This window comes from Mustela putorius, unplaced genomic scaffold, assembly GCF_011764305.1.
Source record: "Mustela putorius furo isolate JIRA1106 unplaced genomic scaffold, ASM1176430v1.1 tig00003932_pilon_pilon_pilon:0A:0A, whole genome shotgun sequence".
NCBI lineage: Eukaryota > Metazoa > Chordata > Mammalia > Carnivora > Mustelidae > Mustela > Mustela putorius.
Window position 1 is genome coordinate 10,155,448 of NW_025422077.1, and position 22,460 is coordinate 10,177,907.

Here is a 22,460-nt window from a genome sequence, read left to right on the forward strand (position 1 = left end):
TTACTGCTGTCATGAAAGAATGACGATGAAGCCATATACAAGGTGAAAGCAGAGAAGCTGGTAAGACATGGCTGGACTGGAGATTTGAAAGGACAGTAGATCTGAATTACTGACAGGGTGAATGCAAAGTATGAAAAAAAAGACAGGAATCCTAAATTGTGGCTCTAGCAAACCTTGCAGTCAAATCTATCTGGGCAGGGTCCAGTTCACTAAAGTCCTCACTGATCTTACTGAAGATCCAGATTTCATCTGAAAAGCAGCAGGAAGCAGTGTGGTAGGGAAAAAAAAAAGAGTAAAATTCCAGATATATTTTGTTGATCTAACATGCCATGCTCCGCAAGCACATACCAGACCCTTCCACACTGCCTCTGGCCTGAGTCACAGCTGAAACTTTCTGCAAAGACTGGGAGCCAGTCCCTCAATCACAGATTAGGATTTCCTCAGAAGTGCAATGAATCCAGGTTAAAGCTTATTCTTGGGAAACCTTAGTGTGAATACATCTTTCTTGCCCACTTTTCTTACCCCTAAGCCTGCTAGGAAATTGCTGGGACTAATAATCTCGGCATCTGAACTCACCCGCTTTATATCCCTGTCATCTTTGGTTCTGTATCCTTTCCCGAACTCTCAGCTTCAGTCTGCTATTATACTTCTCCTGACTCAACTTCCCACTGTGCTCGCAGGCTCTTCTTTACAGGATTAACAACACCCCAACATCCTTAACCTCTTCAATGAACGTGTCCTGTGTCCAACTTTAAATGTGGCTCTCCCCATGTAATACCACATGCAACGCAGCCGTTTAAAAGGGAAGCTCCTCATTCTCCAAATCCTCACATACTTCAATCAGGAATGGAGAGACAGAGCGTATCTGTGGATGCTAAGACTGAATATGATAAAGAAGCACAATTCCAACAGAATTGATAAAAGGGTTCAAAATTCACAGTGAAGCATGAAGAATGAAAACAATCTACCTAAAAGGTAAACCCTAGAGGATTAGCTCAAAAAACTAAACTAGATCCACAGAAGGGTATTATAAAGCCATTATAAATTCATATTGCAAAAGAATACTTAATGCTTTCTGGGAATATCCATGTAACTAAATTTTTTAAAAAATGATTATTAAGCAGTATGCATACAATACATAAGGCTGATTTCAATAAAGAGAAAGAAGAGTGTGGGGTACGTGTGTTCAGAAAAAAGTGCTTATAAATAAAATATACCTAAATGTTCTCTCTAGGTAGTAGAATTAAGAATGATTTTTTTCCCTTTTCTGTTTTATTTTTCCGTTTTCCTTAATTTTTACAACGAATGTATTTCTTACAAGTAGGGGGGGAAAAGGCCAAAATAAATTTTTAAGTATCCAAAATCATAACACACCCACACTGATCTAAAATAAAATTTACATGGGCTATTTTAGACTTTTCATATGCTTATTTCCTAAAAACAAACAAACAAACAAAAACCACCTCCAAATCCTTTAGTTTACTGCCCAAAACTTCAGAACGGCTAACAAAAAACAAGAGCCCTAAGATTTCTTCTAAACAGTATCATTTACCTTAGCACAATAATTCAACGAAGAGTTTAATGAGTCTCTCAAACTAATTATTCTCTTTGAAATACCTAAGTGCACTATCCAAAGCAAATGGCTCTTGCTGGGGTACCTTACCTATAAAACTAAAGATACTGTTTTACATAGCTTTACAGAAATCCATGCATTCTTTATGCAGAAGGGGTTATTAGTCATTTATGTATTTCAAAATACTCTGTAAAAAGAGACTTTCACTTTGTTAATTTCCTTTAAGGAATATACATATACACCTGTACACAGTTTTGGCTAATGCACAAAAGCAGTAACATGAAAGATATTACAAAGTCATCTTCAGGAATTAAATTCCCAAAGAAGAAAAATATTAAGAACAGAGAGTTTACTCTCAAGGTAAGTACCAGTACTACAACTACACCTGGCATAAAAATAAAGAACAACACTTCACCCAAAATAATCTCTACTAACTCTAAATTAAGGCATTCCTTTCTAAAGACTTTTATTTTTTTTAAAGATTTTATTTATTTATTTGAGAGACAGAGATCACAAGTAGGCAGAGAGGCAGGCAGAGTGAGAGGAGGAAGCAGGCTCTCTGCTCAGCAGAGACCCCGATGCGGGGCTCGATCCCAGCGGGATCATGACCGGAGCCGAAGGCAGAGGCCTTAACCCACCGAGCCACCCAGGCGCCCCAAAGACTTTTTTTTTAATCAATGCCTTATCATTTTAATTTAGTTTTGGAAATACTTCCTCTATAAATTCCATTCAAAAGAACTGCTTAGAAGAGAACGTGCATGGCAGAGAAACATCTTAGAATGTATTTCCCTTAAGCGTTAATTCACTATATTATGTAACAAGAATGTGTAAATATCACTAGCTTAATATTTTCTACTAAATTCACTCTTGCCAGAATGTTTTTCTTTTAAATCCTATCTGAAAAGTTGTACATCATTTCCAAAAAAGTAAATATTCGTGAGAAGAACAATTAATGAATTCAGTATTATGACTAAGAAGAGTTAAGATCTTCCATCTCAGCAAAGCACAGTGCAAGACACTGTTCAAGTCGAGTTTAACAGTTAGGGGATCTGTCTTCCAGGGACCTAGTCTCCACGAGTTATCATGCCAAAGCTCTTCTGCAAACTAAGAGCAGCTGATATAGTCCCCCCAGAAATCGTTTCAAATTAGGAGATAGCTTCTTGCTGTTAATACTTTATATTTAAACTCTGTCTTTCAAAAAACTGAAAGTGGATCTAAAAACAGTGTCGCATGAAATGAATCTCACGAATGGACGAGGAAGGCTCTGAGGGTTGAGGAGAAGGAAAGGTCAGAGGGAGGACACGCAGCTACAGACACAGTCTTGGTCAGCATTTCTAAGGCACCTCCGGTACTGCGAACAAACGCTGTGTCTCCGTCTGGCAGAGACCACTCCAAGGCTGCTACTGTTGCCCACCGCCTTGTAAAAAGGGGAGAAGGAAGAGCTGCAGAACCTAAGGAGGCCTGGGGCGACATATTTTAATTTCATTACTTGAAAGTGTATAATTATATTTAAATTTCTTCTTATCTACACTGGTTTAAAATAGCTTTATTCCTCTAGTGGATGTTCTCTTGATTCAGCAACCAAATCACTTAACCAATTCTCTTGACCAAATCACTTAATCAATTAATTGAGAAAAGTCATATTACTTTACTTTAGCAGAGATCATCTTAATTTTAACATAGTGGGACGTTGACTTCCTATGAGAGCAATTAAGCAAAATTCCACGTATTTTCAAAGCTTTCTATATATAAACATTTTCCATTCACCTCAGAATCTTTGATAAAAATGCACAGCATGTACTCGAAACTTAAAAGCGAAGGTAAGATTTATTTTCTTCAAACACAGGCAAATTTAAAAGGAAGGTAAAAGTCATTGACTTTCACACAACCTAAAACAATACTGTTAGCACTGCAGTGACTAAAGGGCTCCCAATTACAAAGGTCAGTTAAGTGAAAGAAGGCAAAGGCAGCAGAAGCCGGACGCTAAGGATAAAAGCAAAAATAGATCCAATGCAGCATTTTGAGAATGAAGATCAATGAAAATAGGTGCTCAACATCGTATCACTTATAGCAGCATTTTCTATATTGTTAGGAGACAGCCTTTCTAGTCCAGCATTTCCTCTTTGCTGGTTCCTGACATTTGCCTTAATCAAAACCAATACTTAAGCCCCAAATTTTCATGATCTGAAATGAAAAGGCAACACATTGCATTGCCTCATCTACAAAGTACTCAGCTATCTCGGGCAGTGAGGAGACAGGGTGAAAACACAAACAGAAGGGCAAAGGAGGGGCAGCATCATATTTTACTTAACCATTCCCCTGAGTAATAAGGCAGCAGGTTGTCCTTTCGATCAAAACTACTTTTATAAAGTAAGACAAATGCCCTTGCTTGCTCAGTGGTGAAGGTCTTCAAAAGAAATCCACTGAAAAGATGAGGTACAGGAAAATTATGATCTAAACCATAAAAAAGGACTAAAATATGAGTGAACACTGTATGTTATCATTTAGTGCTGTAATTCTCAGAAATCCTATGAATAAACAGTCTTATTGCTTCTGCTTATGATGGCATAGAAATTAATGAGACAGTTAATACAGCAAATCACTAATAAAGTAGAGGTAATGGCATATCTATTTGTTGAGCTTCACCAGCAGGAAAATAAAATGCAGCACGTACCAATTTTATCAAATCAAGCCAGTAGTTCCATAGATAAAATAATTAGGTAGCTCTCTGTTTGCTTACCTGTAAGGACAGCTTTTGCTGAAGAATCTGCCAGGTCCAGGGCTGATTTCCCATCAGTGTTCCGAATGTTTGGATCAGCTCCGTGCTGCAGCAGCACTGTGCAGGGAAAGCAGAAACAGTATCTTACCTCAGGGATACAGAGATTATTTACTGGTAAGTGTCGCCTCGGCATGGTGTAGGCATAAACATACATTGCACAATTTTCTCTCTTTCAAGAAAAAAAAGGAAGAAAGAAAGCAACAGAAAGATGGAAAAAAAGCACTGCAGCAAAGGATCCTCTCTAGAGTAAAGCAAAGTTGGCAACTTGTGGTACAGTATTATCACATGACTTAACATCATAAACATGAAACTAGAAAAATCTTGCACTAGACGGTTTGGGTTTGCCTCCTTCGGGCAGCAGAATGGGAAGCTGTGTGCTCACTGCCTCGCACCATAAAATCTGCAACCCGTGAACCTTCCTATCTTTACTACCACTGTGGCTGCTTGTTGCTGCTGCTTTACTGCTGAATTTCCTAACGCTTCCTCTGCTCAGAATAGTTGTAATACTGTGCAAGCCTTTTAGTGGCTCACTGCTTACATATGAAACTCACCATAACATACTGGCTCGCTTCCAAGAAGTTTAGCAGACATGGTAATGCATGCAACTCTAGTCCCCTGCAGTCGAGCTGCAAAAAAGCACTGCCTTCCACAATAACTCTTCCTATGAAAAATGTTTAGGAACAGAAACTCAATCACTATAATATATGCTAAGAAATGAGTGTTGCACATGCTATATTCAGTAGAAAGTGGCTACAGAGAATCCTTAGACATGGACGCTCCCAAAAGACAGAAGCACTTGTTTAAGTAAAATCCAGATGGAGTAATTTATTAATCCAAAACATTTCTCAACCACATCTGGTATGTGAGTGTACGGGGGTGAGAGGGGTGTTGTTGTAATGCTACCCAAACAATGGTTAAGCTAATACATACGTTAAAAACTGGTCCGAGCAAGCAAGGTTCAATTCCAAGTTAGAAATTCTAACAGTTCGGATAGCTACAATTTTGTGTACTCCAGAGAAGAACAGTAGCTGTTACTACTTACTGCTAGCCTAAGAACATAAATTTAAAACAAAGCAGAAATATTAAATTCAAATAAGTAGTTTGAGACCTGTTATATAATATCTAAAAACATTTGCGCTACTACCGTTGATGAGTCCTGAATTTTCATTCACTGACATTCCAAGTACATCCTTTGTAATATTTGGAAGGCAATCCTCCTATATTACTAAGGAGTAAGTCCCACTGTTTATTAGGCTCTTCTCCTTCCTTTTATCCATAAGCCACTTGGTCAATAGCTTCATTATAATGTACAAAGGATCAGCCTTCTCTAGAATTAAGACACACCTGCCGGAACAGTGTACATCAGTACCTCTTGCATTAAATCTTTGCTACTTTCAGATCTGGGACAGTAAAAACAAGTCGTGGTTCAGAGATTTTGCCAAGTGCTTCTGTATTATTTCACCCTGGAATGTAAGCAATCATAATTATTTTCTAGATGTTTATAAACTGACTCGAGAGTAAGTAGAATAAAATAGCAAGTATCACAGATCAAACTGTAGTTACTCTTCCATCAGCAAGAATAAGTTTTCATGGCAACAGTTTTGTGAGGTTTTTGTTTTGTTTTGTTTTTTAAGATTTTATTTCTTTATTTGACAGACAGAGATCACAAGTAGGCAGAGAGGCAGGCAGGGGGGAGGGGGAAGCAGGCTCCCTGCTGTGCAGAGAGCCTGATGTGGGGCTCCAGCCCAGGGTCTTGGGCTCATGACCTGAGCCAAAGGCAGAGGCTTAACCCACCCAGCCACCCAGATGCCCCAGTTTTTTGTTTTTGATTCCAAGAAGGAATGGTCTTCCAAGAAGACCCAACATGAAGGTCTGGCTTGTAAAGGGTCTTTATCATGAAGCAGACTCGTGTATCACATGTAAAGGTGACAGCTATCACTTTATCTTTACTAAGCTGTTCACTGATCACATGAAAAGGGCAGGAAAACAAGGAAGTAACAGCTACCATGAAATGCAGAGATTTCTAATGCATATCTGGAGATCTTCAGAGCCTGCTTTAAACAAGTAAAGCAATATCTTAATTTAACAAGACCTGACAATAATACGATGCGAGCTTTTATTGTGCAGCTTACAAGGTAGAGGCAAAAACCTGAAAGACTTCTTGTTCCTCCAAAAGTCATCGAAAACCTCAATCTTTTTTGTTGTAGCTGGTATTTTAGCTATTATCTCTCTGCTACTTTACAATAGAAATCTGCCATTACAGTTCAGCTGCAGTTTTGCTTTATTTGGGGTGACTTTTAAAGGGTAATCTTTTTACTAGAAATATCTGTTTTCTAAAGATTTTGAGTCCCATTATTTCTTCCATCAGACCTGAATGCACAGAAACATCCGTGCTGAGTAATGCGGCAGCAGAGAAAAAGAAGTTGAATTTTCTGAGCCTGATGCTGACTACAAAATCCACATTAGAAAATACTCAACCATTTTTAATTAATTGGATAGCAGTTAATTAAAACAACAAAACTCAGTAGAATCAAGAGTTTGGGGGGCAATAAAACCATCCACAACCAGAAGAAAGCTAACTAACCTCTGACTTGTATAAAAGGGCAGTGCTGGGAAGATTACATGAGAACAGAGCGGCATGCAAAGGCACTAAGCGCTGAGCCTGATATTACCCAGCAGCTAATGATAATATTTAAAGTGCATTTGTAAATGCAGACCTTGTTTATACTCTCAACTCTGCCACTAACTACTGATTCAACGCTCTGTCCTAGAGCCAACTCTTTAGATCTTCACAAATAGTACATACATATAAGACTGTAGAACATAGGGTCTCTGAATTCATCCCGGCCTCAACCTCATCCTTACAGAGGAAAAGTAGCCACAGACAATATTTAAAAGAATGTGTGTGGCTGTGTTCCAATAAAATTTTATTTATGGACAGTATAGTATGAATTTTGTATAATTTTCATGTGTCACAAAATACTAGTATTGTGAATTTTTAAAAATCATTAATGAATGTAAAAACAATACTTAGCTTATAGGTCATACAAAAAGCAAGGGGTGAGCTGTATTTGGCTCATAGGTCAGAGTTTGCCAACTCCAACCTTGGGCAGTGACAGTATGGTCTCTTTGCAATCCACAGACATTGAAATAAGCACAGAAATTAAGAGGCAGCATTTAGAATTGCGTATGTTCTTTTAAAATTACTTATTCTCATATTTCATTTTTATTATACTTTACAAAATTACTGGCCTGCCATGTACTGGAGAGGAAGAAAACTGGTCCTCTACCACATACAGTTTGAGAAGCAATGAGCCAGGGCACATGTAAAATTCTCTGGGCCAGAGTTCCAGGTCTATAAAGTGAAGGAGCTGGACTAGGTAGATGATTTCTAGATATTATGTTCTGAAATCCTAATTAAAAAAAAAAAGAGTTACTTCAAGTAGAATCTTTTCCTCCCCTACCGTCTAAATAAAAATTTAAAAAATCATTTTTGATTTACCCTAACACTTTGACAAAACTCAAAGTTGAGCCCATCATCAATGGAAGTTGTAGGGTATATATTAAAACGTCCCAAGCTTCTCCCAAGCAATTCCTCCAATCAAATTGCTGTTTTACACTATTCTCTAAGGGGATCTGTTTCCCTATTTTTTAACATCAGAAGAACAGCACATACATCAGGCAAAGGTAACAACAATGGCTTTCAAGAATGTCAGTCTACACTTGACCTGGTGACATGAACAACTCTCAATTCTCGCTGCTTCAAATTCTGCTTTCAAAGTTCTGAGCTACCAAACAATAACAAAATATGACCTGTAATACATAATGCAATTAAAAATCCATCTTGTAACATCAATATACACTGACAAGACACTAATATGTAACAAATTCCCCCTTAAAAGTAACACAAATGTCTGAAGAAAAGTTCCCAAAATATACAAACAATATACAAGGTAACGTTTGAAAGAAAAACAAGGAAACTAAAATCTGAATAACACTACTGTGGCCCTTCAAAATCTCCTCGCACTATCTTTAACCGATTAGGTCATCATCAAATCTGGAATCCCAAATGACTTAACTGTATCCAATTGTTCAACTCATTTATCTCAAATCCGTTTATCTCATTTTGAGTTTAGGAGGATGGAGAAAATACAGCAGCTGGCATAACAACAGATAGCTAAAACTAAGGTAGGATTACAATATTTAAAATGTCATTCTCAAAAGAGCTCATGGCAAGAAGGACATGTGATTTTCCTATTTCTGGTACAAGCATTCAGCTATAATGAGCCAGATTCATGCCTTTACCCTGTGACCAGCAAACACAGTAGGAACTAAAATTGTTTCATTTCTCAAAACTATTAAATTTAAGCATTCATTTCATTTTAATTCTTCCAAAAAAAAAGAAAATATTCCTACATGTACACAAAGCCTATCAAATTCCTAGAAAAATAAAAAGTACTATTATGTAAATCATATTTATATTTTGGATAAATTATATTTCATTACAGGTATTATTAATTTATTTAAGAAGACAAAAGAAGGGGCGACTGGGTGGCTCAGTGGGTTAACCCTCTGCCTTTGGCTCAGACCATGATCTCAGGGTCCTGGGATGGAGCCCCATATTGGGCTCTCTGCTCAGTAGGGAGCCTGCTTCCCCCTCTCTCTCTTTGCCTACTTGTGATCTCTGTCTGTCAAATAATTAAATAAAATCTTAAAAAAAAAAAGAAGATAAAAGAAACAGAAACAGTATGAATTTTCCAAGCTAAAAACATAGCAAGGGGCGCCTGGGTGGCTCAGTGGGTTAAGCCTCTGCCTTCGGCTCAGGTCATGGTCTCAGGGTCTTGGGATCGAGCCTCACAACGGCCTCTCTGCTCGGTGGGGAGCCTGCTTTCCCCTCTCTACCTACTTGTGATCTGTCTCTCTCTCTCTCTCTCTCTGTCAAATAAATAAATAAAATCTTTAAAAAATAAACTGTTAAAAACATAGCAAGACTTTTAGGTAAATTATCAAAAAGTGTTTAGTATAATTTTCACTATAAAAGGTAAAAATTCTCTATTAATATCATAAATGCTTTGTTACATGAATTTTAGAGTTACATTAATAGTCTAAAACTGCTCCTCACAATGAACACTCAACTTTTTTTTAAGATTTTATTTTTATTTATTTATTTAACAGAGAGAGGGAGAGAGCACAAGCAGGGTGAACGGAGTGGCAGTGAGAAGCAGACTCCCCACTGAGCAGGGAGCCCAATGTGGGACTTGATCCCAGGACCCTGGGATCATGACCTGAGCCAAAGGCTGATGCTTCACCATCTGAGCCACCCAGGCACATGAACACTCAATTTTTTTTTTTTAAGATTGTATTTATTTGAGAGAGAGAGAGCGAGCGAGCATGAAAGGGGCAAGGGGCAGATGGAGAAGCCGGCTCCCTGATGAGCAGAGGGCCCTGTGATGTGGGACTTGATCCTGGGACTCCAGGATCATGACCTGAGACGAAGGCAGTTGCTCAACCAACTGAGCCACCCAGGTGCCCTGGACACTCAATTTTTAAAGAAGTTATGTTTATGTCAAAATGTGTTTCATAGTCATCTTATTCTTTAATATTCATTTGACTTAGCTTCCAAAATTGAGTCACAAAAGGACTATATGCATTATAATTTTTAGCAAATAAAACCCAATTTTAGAGCAAAATATCAAGGAATCAAATTTTAACTAACTACAATCTTCAGTGTATAGGACTCTCACCAACACACATGCTTTTAAAAGACATTTTTTCTAAATGATATATATGACATATTCTGTGATTGATACATATGCAGACTACCTCTCCCACAGAAACATGTGCAATAATTGTATAATACTAGTATTATACCACTATAATGCTGTATGTATTTATATATGGTACATTATTATTTGAAAAGCCATTTATTTCTTCATTCAGGATACATTTTACATGGCATAAACGTAAATTACCGTATTTTATTTTAAAACAATCATTAAGAATTTATTTATCACTAAGAGTAAACATGAAAATTCAAGTAACATGAATATATACACATACATACACATACAAACACACACATATATATATGGTATGATCCTATATAGTAGTATGGCTTATTGAATTTGGATTAGAACTTACATGACACAATTTCCTATTTTCAGTATTGGCTGAACAATCCTTGGGCTGTAAACAGTGAACAAAACTGGAGTTGAAACAAAAATGTAACTTCTTAAAATCATCTAAGAGCTAATGAGATAAAGAATTCTTAGCCCAGGGGCGCCTGGGTGGCTCAGTGGGTTAAGCCTCTGCCTTCAGCTCAGGTCATGATCTCAGTGCCCTGGGATCAAGCCCTGCATCGGGCTCTATGCTCAGCAGGGAGCCTGCCCCCCCTCCCCATCTGCTTGTCTCTCTGCCCACTTGTGATCTCTGTCTCTCAAATAAAGAAATAAAATATTTTAAAAAAATAAAAAGAATTACTAGCCCAAAACTAGGGAGCAAATGGGAATCCAGAGGATAAATGTATATGGAAACTGTCTTTGTTCTGAAAGCAATTACTAATACAGAAAAATATAAGCTGTCCTTGCAGTGTCTCAAAGGGCAAAGGGAAGAGCAATCATTGCTGGGCCCCCCAAAGTAAAGATTCTAACAAAAACTGTCCCCACACAAAAAGGGCTATCCTCAGGATGAGGATAAAGTGACATGAACTCACCCTAATACAGAACCACACAACTGATTGGAAAAACAGGGTGTCCAAACTATCTGAAGCCTCGAATTTGATTCTAAGGTGGTCCCAGATTGGCAGTAACATCAGGGTATCTGGCAAACATATATGCCCATCCTCTCAGGGGAGGGTACCTTCATCAAAGGGCAAAAAGTTAGTCCTGTCAATAAATTTGTAGTAAAATGCCCAGCACAGAGCCAAGATAACCAGGCAGAGGTAATCTAAAATGCAGAAGCAACAACTAACATCAATAAACAACACAAAAAATAGACTCACAAAAACTTCAAATACCAGAAAGAACTACCAGTTACAATATAAAAAGAACTATGTTTATTGTGTTTAATGAAATAAAAGACAAGCTGAAATATGAAACTATAAAAAGTGGTAAGGCAAATTTGTAAAACAACCAAAAAGAACCTCTAGAAATAAAAATACAATTAACTGAAATTACAAATGAAGGCTTTGGTTTCCAGCCAAGATGGAGTAACAGCAGACTAGCCCTCTCTTCCTAATGTAAATAATTGCGGAACTGGACAAAATATATGAAGCAACTCATTGACGGCAGCGATGAACAATAGTGTTCAACTGTGATCTTCGAAAGAAAGGAAACTCAAAAGGTGGCTACCATAATCACTCAACTACTCTGCCTGTGGCAATGTGGCAACCGCCTGCATACAGCTAGAAGAATCAGAGCAGAACACGGCTGGTATGTTGAGCTGAGAAGACAAGTGATCTGAATTCGGAGTAGATAAACTGGTTGGAATCTGCCGGATGGCAAGCTGGAGAGGAGGGACTCTACAGACAGCAGGGCTCAGATGTTTGTGTGGGGACCCCTGCTGATAACAAGGCTGTGGGCTGGCCTGTATAGTTTGTGTAAGACAAGGCCATCTGAGACTTAACAGTAGTTGCTATTGGGTTGAGCAAAAAACAGTTACTTGAGGTCAAAAAGTGCTGGGGGTTGGTGGGGGGAGTAGGGCTTAGAGAAACTGGAAGTCTGGCTGTAAGAAAGCACAGAGATCCTAAAAACACCTCTTCAACACCGTGCAGAGCTGAGAAACAAAAGACCACCTTAGAGCAGAGAGTTGGGGTCTACAAAGTCACTGATCTCCTTGCTTTGCTGCTGGTAGTAACGTTTGCACATGGTGCAAAAGTAACAAAATTGCTGGTAACGTGGTACAAATCAAGGCAGTGGCACCCAACTATACTAGTGATCAGTGCATTCTTCACGACCATGCAATCACCTTAAAAGAAAAAACAAGCAGTTTCATTTTAGAATGTCCTTAATGACAGTAAAATTTATTAATTTTACTAAACCTTGACCCTTGGATTCACATCTTTTTAATGTTCTCTGCAAAGAATTGGAACACGCCTCAAGGACTGCAGCCAATGGAAAGGCATAAGAGTTGTCTCAATCAGACGGCTTGGGTGATTACTGAGGCTACACACTGAACTAGCCACTGTTTGTCCTGATGCATCCTTTTTAATGAAAATAAATATGAACAGAAATACTATGGTCATTCAGACTTGGGTATCTGGCAGGCATTTTTTTTAATGTAAATGATAAAATTTAAGCGCTCAAGCAAAAATTAGAACTTTGTAAAATTCTTAATCTACCTACATGAACTTGAACTTACTGTAAATACTTATGCTCTTCTGCTAACATTGATGTAACAAAAGTAATTTTTTGATGTGGTATTTAAAATGTGTCAACATTTTGGAATTTCTGTCTAAGTGAATCAATACTTTCAAAGTGACCAACGGAAACTGTTACAAAATCATGTCTGGGTACAAATTCCTTCAAAGTGAAACACAGACTAATTTACTGTGATGTTACAGAATAGAAAAAGTTTTCTGTTATGGTTTGTTTCCATATTGCAATTACTCATTTAGAAACTACCACTTGCCATGTTTGGATTGGGATATCAAAAGAGAATATTCATAATTATTTGAAAATGTTATTAAATACATTGCCGTCTTCCAACTAAAATCTGAATCTACGTCATCAGAACATAACTGCACACAGAAGCAGGTATGACAATCCAGCCGACTCCGATTAAGCCAGATAATAAAGACTATTTGCATTAATGCCAGTATTTTTACTAACTTTTTGTAGTTTTGATTTCTAATGTTCTATATGATTCATATAAATAAAGCTCTTCAGAATGCAAAAAGGCCAAAATACTTGAAAACTGCCCTAGAATAAGCCCTAATCTAGACACACCCTAATAAATTATAAAACCAAACTTCAACAAGATCTGCAGAGGAGACAGTATGAACACTGAGTTCCACTAAGATGAAGATCTTAGGAAACACCTTCCACAGAAATGCACTAAAAGAGCATAACCCCAAACATGCAGAAGTTCAGGGTGACTTCCTAGCAACCAAACTATGCAAATACACTAATAAAAAATTTTCAGAGCAAGATAGATAAAAATAACATTGCAGCCTCCAAAATATCTACCACTGGATAAGAAAATTACTAGACATATAAGGAAAAAAGAAAATGTGATCCATAATCAAGAACAACAACAAAAGTCAAAAGAAATCATATCCAAGATGGCCTAGATGTTGGACTTAGCAGACAAGGACTTTAAAGCAATTATTACAAATGAATTCAAAGAATTAAAGGAAAATATGATATGAAAAAGTAAAGAGAGGAAGATACTCCAAGAATCAAGTTGGAAATTCTATACTTGTAAAGTTAAAGGGATCATGCCACCAATTTCAAGATCTATTATAAAGCTACAGTAATTATGACAGTGAATTACTGGGATAAAAACAGATATTTAGAACAACAAAAAAGAAAACAGACCAACACATGTACGGTCAATTAATTTTCTATAGAGAAAGCAAGGTAATACAATGATCGAAAGAAAAAATAATCTTTTGAACAAATCATGCTGGAACAACTGCTATCTACAGACAAGAAAAAGGAAAAATACAAATGAAGTTTGACTCTTACCTCACAGGACACAAACAAATTATCTCCAAACGAGACATGCACTTAAATATAAAAGTTAAAACAATAAAACCCATAGGACAAATCATTGAAGAAAATGTTTATGACTTTGAGACAGAAAGATTTTTTTAAGATAAAAAGGCCTAAGTCATAAAAAAATCTCGATCAATTGTACTTCATAAAAATTAAGATTTTCTGCTTTTCAAATGACACATTTACAAACATGAAAAGGAAAGCTACAGACTAGAACAAAATGCAACAAATACATGTGGTGACAAACTCAGATCCAGATTATATAATACTGAGACCATAAAAATGACTCTGAAGTAAAATAGTCAAGAAATAGCTTTTTTATTGTGTAAAAAGCCCTAAGCTTCTAATAACTTTTTTAGTCTTTGCCTTTCATACAGAAGTCACCAAAAAATCAGAATTCTGTCAATATCTGGGATTAGCATGCCTGTGATACATTACTTAATTTCTCCTGCCTTTCGTGTCTAATTAGATGCCTACTTATTACTTTTTTCCATGTCCCTCACTGGAAAAAAAATAAGACTGCGTTTCTTTTTTTTTTTAAAGTTCAAAAAAATCAAATTCTCTATAAGTCTGCTTCACTTATTAATGGCAAAACATCTTAGTTAACCACTTAAGAACACAGCTGTGGTTAAGAATTAGAAGGCAGGGGTTAAAGACCTGGTTCTGCCACCTCCCGGTTCTGGGGCCCTAGAACTCCATTCTCTCTGCTCTTCCGTTTTCTCTTCTGTAAAAAGGAGGTAACAACAGTGCCCAACACATGGCACCTAATTAGGACAAAAGATAACAAAACTAATAAATATTTGAGGAGTCTTTAGAACAGTGCCCAGCATATAGTAGGCAAAGGAGATTAGGAGGTACAAACTTCCAGTGATAAAATAAATAAGTCATGAGGATATGAAGTACAGTGTGAGGTAGATTCTCAAAAATATCCTAACTTTGGTGACAAATGGTAACTAGACATACCATGGAGATCACCATAATGTATACCTGAGACATTAGAGAATATTTCCTCCCTCAGAAAATTAATCCAAGTAAATAAAAATTTACTGAATTCACAAAGAAGAGAAGTTCTTTATGATCAAATTTTGGTATGAAATATTATAATAATAATAAAAGAATCCTCCACTTAGATTTTTGTTCCCATTGTCAAATTTACCTATAAATATAGACAATCAAGAAATTTTTAAAAGGCCCACTGCTCTAAAGTAACTTAGAAACAGATTATTCTGTTATATATAGCAGATTTTTAGAGCCAGAAATCAATGACATGACCTTCTGCAACAGAGTTAAACCAGGCCACAATACATCTGGGAAATCAGCATTAACTGCTTATACAAGCCACAATTTAAGATAAAGCACCCTGAAATAAATATAAGAATGATTATAACAGGGGTGCCAGGTGGCTCAGTGGGTTGAGCCTCTGCCTTTGGCTCAGGTCAAGATCCTAGGATTCTGGGATGGAGCCCCGCATCAGGCTCTCTGCTCACCAGGGAGCCTGCTTCCCCAACCCCCTCTCTCTGCCTGCCTCTCTGCCTACTTGTGATCTCTGTCTGTCAAATAAATAAATAAAATATTTAAAAAAAAAAAAAAAAAGGAAAGAATGATTATGACAAAGGAGATCTCTTTCTACTTGGAAACCCCAGAGAGTCAAGTCTAAAAGAAAGTACTGTCCAGGAGTCAGACAAACCTGGGTTTTAGAATACTGCTCTGTCCTTTACAACTGTCTGACCTTATGCAAGTTACTTCAACTCTGTCAATCTCAATTTCCTCTTTCATACAACACTACCCTTCTCAGAGAACTCCCGTTATAGTTGAGACAATACATATAAACCTAGTGTGGCTCTTGGCACACAATAGGGACTCACTATAATACCCTGTCCCTTCGATCAGGATCTTTTCATCTGCCTTTCAAAAACAGAATCATGTACACAGAAAGTGCTAAAAATGCACCTGCTGGAATGAAATAAAGGCTAAATGGTAAGAGCCCTACAAACAATGAATTCATTTGTGCCAAGTCAAATATTGTTTTATACTTCCTTTTATTTAGGGGGAGATTGCTTTTTCCAAAACCTGACTACTCAGCCTAATGAAACACTTAATAAGGAACAAAGCAGATAACTTTAGTCTGACTTTTCACCGTTCTAAGGGACAATGACCATGTGCAAAAGGGTGCTTCCCAATCTGTCTCTTTCTGGGAAACCTTCCCTAAACTGTCACTGGCATCACCCCTCTCTCAAGTCTCAAGGATTTAGTATTCCAGGCAAACTCCCCATTAGTAAAAAAATGTTAAGACCAATTAAAACTAGTCTTCATACCAGTAGATACAAGGTTTAAAATTACACATTTAAAAGCATTTTCCACAAGGAACATAGGGTTGAGCCCATACCATGACATCCTGATTCTGCTTTGGGTGATGGGCATTAAGGAGGGCACGTGATCTGATGGGCCCTGGGTGTTATACACAACTAACGACACATTGAACGCTACCTCAAAAACTAATGATGTATTATATGTTGGCTAACTGAACTTAACATAAATAAAAATATTAAAAAAATTAATTATCATTACTATCATTTTCCTGTACCTCTGAGAACGGATTCAACAAACTGAACTTCAAGGCGCTGTTGTACTTTACAGTCTGACAAAGAATGTAACTCTTTAAGTCTTCATTCTTTAGGAAAGATACCAAATAATTTTTTTAAACTGACTTTTGTTTTTTCTATTGGATTTTATAAATTATCCTATTAACATTATTCTTTTCTTTCTTCTTTGTTTTTTGCTTTACTTTTTATCCTGTGGCTTATCTTATAACTGGTCCTTCATCTGTCTTGCCCACAAACATCCCAAACCAATATTATAGTATTTTTAAAAACAGTTATTCGATCATATTTTTATATCCCACCTCAGCTCCTTTCTCCCATGTTGAAGAAAAACAACTGATTTCATACCTTACTAAATCACAATTCAAGTTTAAAAAATTACACAGGCTATGAAACAAAGGACATAAACTAATTCACATTGATGATAACAAAGAACAGCATACGGTAACTGCCACCCAGTCCATCATTAAGCTTTCACTGAGTGTCAGAATCCAAAACCCACCTATGAAGAACACCTTACTGTTGCCACCCGGGGGGGGTGGGTGGAGTGAGAATGGATGGGAACAAGCATTTACTGTGGCTCTACCTGCTTTAGTATTTCACATTACTTCCATTAACAACCTAATGCAATATGTAGGATACTTGTTTTATAAATGAGAGACTGAGGTTCACAGCAACTAAATTATTTGTGCAAGATGACAGTTTTTAAGCAGTAAAGTAGAATTCATACCTAATACTAAAGCCAAGCATTTAATTTCTACCTTATCATCCACACAAGTACAAGGCAAGATCGCCCCAGAACTGTAATTCAAGCTTTCTTCTTCTTAGGTTAATTCTGAAAGGCACATCTACACGTTTGTCCTAAATACCTTATCTGCTACTCCCATGACCAATGACCTCTTTCTCATCCCATCAAACAATCCCCCTGTGGGAAAGCATGAAACCAAGACACAGAAATAATACCCATGACAGCTCGGGTTCTGTTTTTGGAGACCCACTAGAATACTTCCTGCACTTGCTCCCTCAAACCTCATGCTCTAGCATAATCCTTCTAAAGATCAACACTCAAAACTGTCCCAAAATAGGCACAGCAAATAAGAGGCAAAAGAAAATATACGCCCTCTTTCTCTAACCATGATTATTTGTACCACACACAGCTAATTTAGGAATTTTCAGGCTTGACACAAAATAAACATATATTTGGATACCCTGTGGGATTTCTTATTTCCTTTTTTTAAAAAAAATTATTTATCCATTTAAAGAGAGAGAGAGAGAGCACGTGTGCACAATGCATAGCTGGGGAGGGCGGAAGGCGGAGGGCAGAGGGAGAGAGAGAATCTCAAGCAGACTCCGCACTGAGCGCTGAGCCCAACACGGAGCTGGATCTAATGACCCTGAGATCATGACCTGAGCTGAAATCAAGAGTCCAATGCTAAATTGACTCAGTAAACCAGGTGCCCCATCGCTGTGGGATTTTTTTTTTTAAATAATTTTTTTATTTTGTTAGTCACCATACAGTAAGCACATCATTAGTTTTTGATGTAGTGCTCCGTGATTCATTGTTTGCATATAACAAACCCATGCCCTCCTTAATACCCATCACCGGGCTCACCCTTTAACACCCTCTGTTTGTTTACCAGAGTTCACAGTCTCTCATGGTTCATCTCCCCCTCTGATTTCCCACCTTCATTTTTCCTGCCTTCTCTTAATGTCCTCCATGCTATTCTTTATGCTCCACAAATAAGTGAGGCCATATAACTTTCTCTCTCTGTTTGACTTATTTCACTTAGCATAATCTCCCCCAATTCCATCCATGTTGATGCAAATGTTGGGTATTCGTCCTTTCTGATGGCTGAGTAATATTCCATCGTATATTTGGACCACATCTTTATCCACTGACCTGTTGAAGGACATCTCAGCATCTTCCACAGTTTGGCTGTTGTGGCCATTGCTGCTACAAACACTGGGGTGCATGTGGCTCTTCTTTTCTCTACATCTTTATCTTTGGGGTAAATACCCAGGAGAGCAATTGCCGGGTCATAGGGTAGCTCTATTTTTAACTTGAGGAACCTCCACACTGTTTTCCAAAGTGGCTACACCAGCTTGTGTCCCACCAACAGTGTGAGGGGGTTCCCTTTTCTCCACAACTTCTCCAACATTTGTTGTTTCTTGCCTTGTCACTTTTTGCCCTGTGGGATTTCTTAATCATTGTCATACCTAAGGGCAAAATATTAAACAACTCACAGTAATGTTTATTTACTTATTCCTGGATTCTGTTTATGGATGAAAAGTCTAACACCCCCTCCATTTTAAGAGAAAATTAACACATTCCAATAATTTAAGCACGGAAACAAGAGTACCGAAGATTTTTTTAAAGCCTGGAACTGCAATTATTACACTTAACTTTCTGTGTAGTTTGGCCAGCAGAGAATGCGGAGTGGAAAGGACTCTGGGGATCTTTCCCATCTGGGCCTGCTTCTGCCATTTCCGTTGCCACGGAACCATACAAAGCAAGGACACAGCTTTAGTATGTACACGTTTCAGATAACACGATAACCATGTAAAGGGAAAACTGATTACATGAGCCATTTGCCTCAAATACCATTTTCATACAACCACAAACTTAAGCCACGCATCATCTCACTGAAATCCAGACTGTTTTGGATCACCACGGTTAATCTAAAAGTAAAAGCAAATGTAAAATTAATTCCTTTAACAGGCAGACTTGACTCATACGCAAATCCCTGCATCACTTTAAAAAAAAAAAGCATGAGGTCTTTTTTTAGTTGCTCTTGGTTTTTTACCTTTTTCCCTCTAATTTAAACATCTTTGATCTATTTCTTAAGGCCTTAGGAGAATTAAGGCATTCACTATGGAATTTCTAATACAACACAATAAGCATATATAAAACTCTCCATATAAATGTGCGTGTGCATGTATGTATATATTTACCATTAACCAGAATGCCTACTAACGTAGTCCCAAATTTATCAGGTAAATGCATAAATACTCTAACTTTCTTGAAAGCAGTTGAACCTAAGTGGGCAAGCTATCAAGATAACAGTGTTCAGTGTCAATGGGGATTTTTTCAGAAGGGAGAAATTACTATTATTCTTGGCTCTTCCTCTCCTTTTTAAGGAACTAAGTGTGGAATTTTGCCAACCTTTACTTTTTATGAAAATGCTATATTGAGACTTGTTTAAAAGATCCCAATTCAGTATTTATATGGAAAACTGATGGTAAAAAATGCCTACGGGAGGTATTCTGGCAGGAAAAAGGAAAAGAGACAATCATGAAACAAAAGCAAGTGAATGATAGTCTCAAGGGCTTCACAGAATCTTCAGTGAATTTTTGTAAAGAGTAAGGAATATGTGAGAAATGACTTTCCTTAACCTAGCTCATTTATGAATGACATATAAATACATAATATGACTAAATCAAGAATCCTACTAGAGATCTTCAGCAGCTACATTTCTTTGGTTCTTATTAAAAAGTTGTGGCTTTCCAGGAATTTATGCTAAAGTAATTAAGGTTTACACATATATTTAATGAAGAGGATATTCTCTATAGTACTGTTTATAAAACAAAAGTGAAAAGCCAAAAATATTATAAATGGTCTAATATGGGTGAGTGATACAAAAATAATGGTTATTTCCATATAATTCTTGACAGCCATTAAAAATAAGATAAAAATATTCATTGATAATGAAATATATTCACAACACAAAGTGAAAAAATAAGAAAATGGCATGCATGGAATGATCCTATTTTTATTATAAAAAGGACTACATATATAGGTACACTGGATCTAACGATATTGTTCAACAGAAATTCCTACAGTAATGGAAATTACTATCATCTGCACACTCTGATATGACAGCCAATAGTCATATATGGTTATTAAGCATTTAAAATGTGACTTAGTGCAACCGAGGAACTAAATTTTTAATATGTTAAGTTTTAGCTTATTTTCATTTAATGGCTACCATATTGGGCAGAAAACAGTGTGACTGCTGTTAGGGTCTATTTTCTAAATCTTCTTTAATGAACACCTATTACGTCTAACAATACTGACAAATAATAAGACAAAACCAAGAAAGTTGTTAATTTTGAGACACTATGTTTAAAATAACAGGAAGTAAAATAAATAAATGAACAAACAAATAAAATAAGATAAGATAAAATAACAGGAGGGAAGAATGTACCCAAGGCAGTCCAGCAATGATCTCATTCTTCCCAATCCCATCCCCAATGCATGCCATTCCAAGTTCCAGGGCTTTTGACTTCATTAAAGGGCAGGTAACCACGGATCAAGTAAAACTCCACTCACAACAGAGCTCACACAAGGAAAAAATATCTCTTTCTAGATAGCAGATAATGCAAAATGGAGTTACCTGCATTATGAGAGGGATATTACTTTAGGAGTGAGTTACAGTAACAAAAACTTGGTTTAAGTTTTAATAAATACATTATCTTAAGATTTCGTTTTGAGGCTTTTTAAATAAGGCTAGGTAAAGAATACTACTTTAAATGTGCTAATATTACATGATCTAAAAAGCTAAACTCAAAGAAGAAATTATTTGACACACTTAAAGATCGAAATTAATTTTTATGCTTAAAATATATTCTTAAATAAATCCCATTAAGCAGAGAGAACTTTCAGTTCTCAATCAAGAAAACATTTCTATTATAGCAACTTTGTATCAGCTTTAAAGACTGTAGGAAAGTAACAGCTTTCTTTCCCTCACTGATAAAATGGCAGGTAATGTGAATCATCTGCCTCATGCATAGTACATAAATATTAGTGAAATTAATTTGGTTCAGTACTCTGAGCTGCCTCAAGGGAAAGCACTTTATTATTTATCATCCATCCACAGCAATTTGTCCTACATTTGCCACCATCACCTTTTTCTTTCTTCTCCCTACCTCAATTCCTACCTCTCCCTACCTCAATTCCTCAGTTCTTGACAGCAGCAATTCAAAGGTTTAATCCACAAGTAGCAACAAAAACTGTTGACTGCCTGTTCTTTGTATGAAATCCACTATAACCAGAATCAGTGCATGACTGGAATCAATATTCACTGACCTACCCTAATGAAGCATAATAATGATTTGGCAAATGATAAATAATCTAAACATAATTTATACCTGACCATAAAATGTGTTTTATATTTCTACATAAATATGGGAGTGCTGGATATTAACTTTAAAATGGAAACACTTCAAAATATCACCTAATCAAGAAGTGGAAAATTACTTGCCTTCCTTATCCCCAAGAACACAGACTTAAAAGTAAAAAGGCCAGAAAGAATCATGCCAACTTCTTATGAAGTGCTTGTTATTCCACACACATTTCTTGAGTATATAATTAGTACCAGGGATAGGCAGTAAGAATACAAGAATGAATAAAAAGATTATTGTTGGTTCCTTACCAGAGAGAACTAACAATCTATCAAGCAACAAGAACCAAGTAAGATCTAAGCGGCACACTACAGAAACATACGACAGGGCACTACCATATTTGGAGCATACTCAAGTTCACACCTTATCTGATTCAGTTTAAGAGACTGGCCCCTCATCCAACAGCTGCATTATAAAGCAAATATATGTTGATTAAAACAATTTTAATTTAATACCTGTGTTTATGACCCTGGCGTATTTGGGGAACAATTCCAAGGTGTTTTTCTCCATAATGACATCCAGACAAGTCATTCTTCTTAAATAATCGGTTCTTTATTGTTTATTTTTACTTTGAATTCAAATTCATAAGCAGTGCTTTCAGTCATGCTAGT

General features: G+C 36.9%; 1 protein-coding gene across 1 annotated transcript in view; it reads right to left on the bottom strand.

The window, feature by feature from the left end:
- The window catches only part of TNKS (tankyrase), a 207,911-nt gene that overhangs the window by 140,088 nt on the left and 45,363 nt on the right, over positions 1 to 22,460 (bottom strand). Inside the window, exon 3 of the mRNA XM_004757809.3 lies at positions 4,314 to 4,409. Coding sequence (XP_004757866.1) covers positions 4,314 to 4,409 — 96 coding nt within the window. The remainder of the gene's footprint in view (positions 1 to 4,313; positions 4,410 to 22,460) is intronic.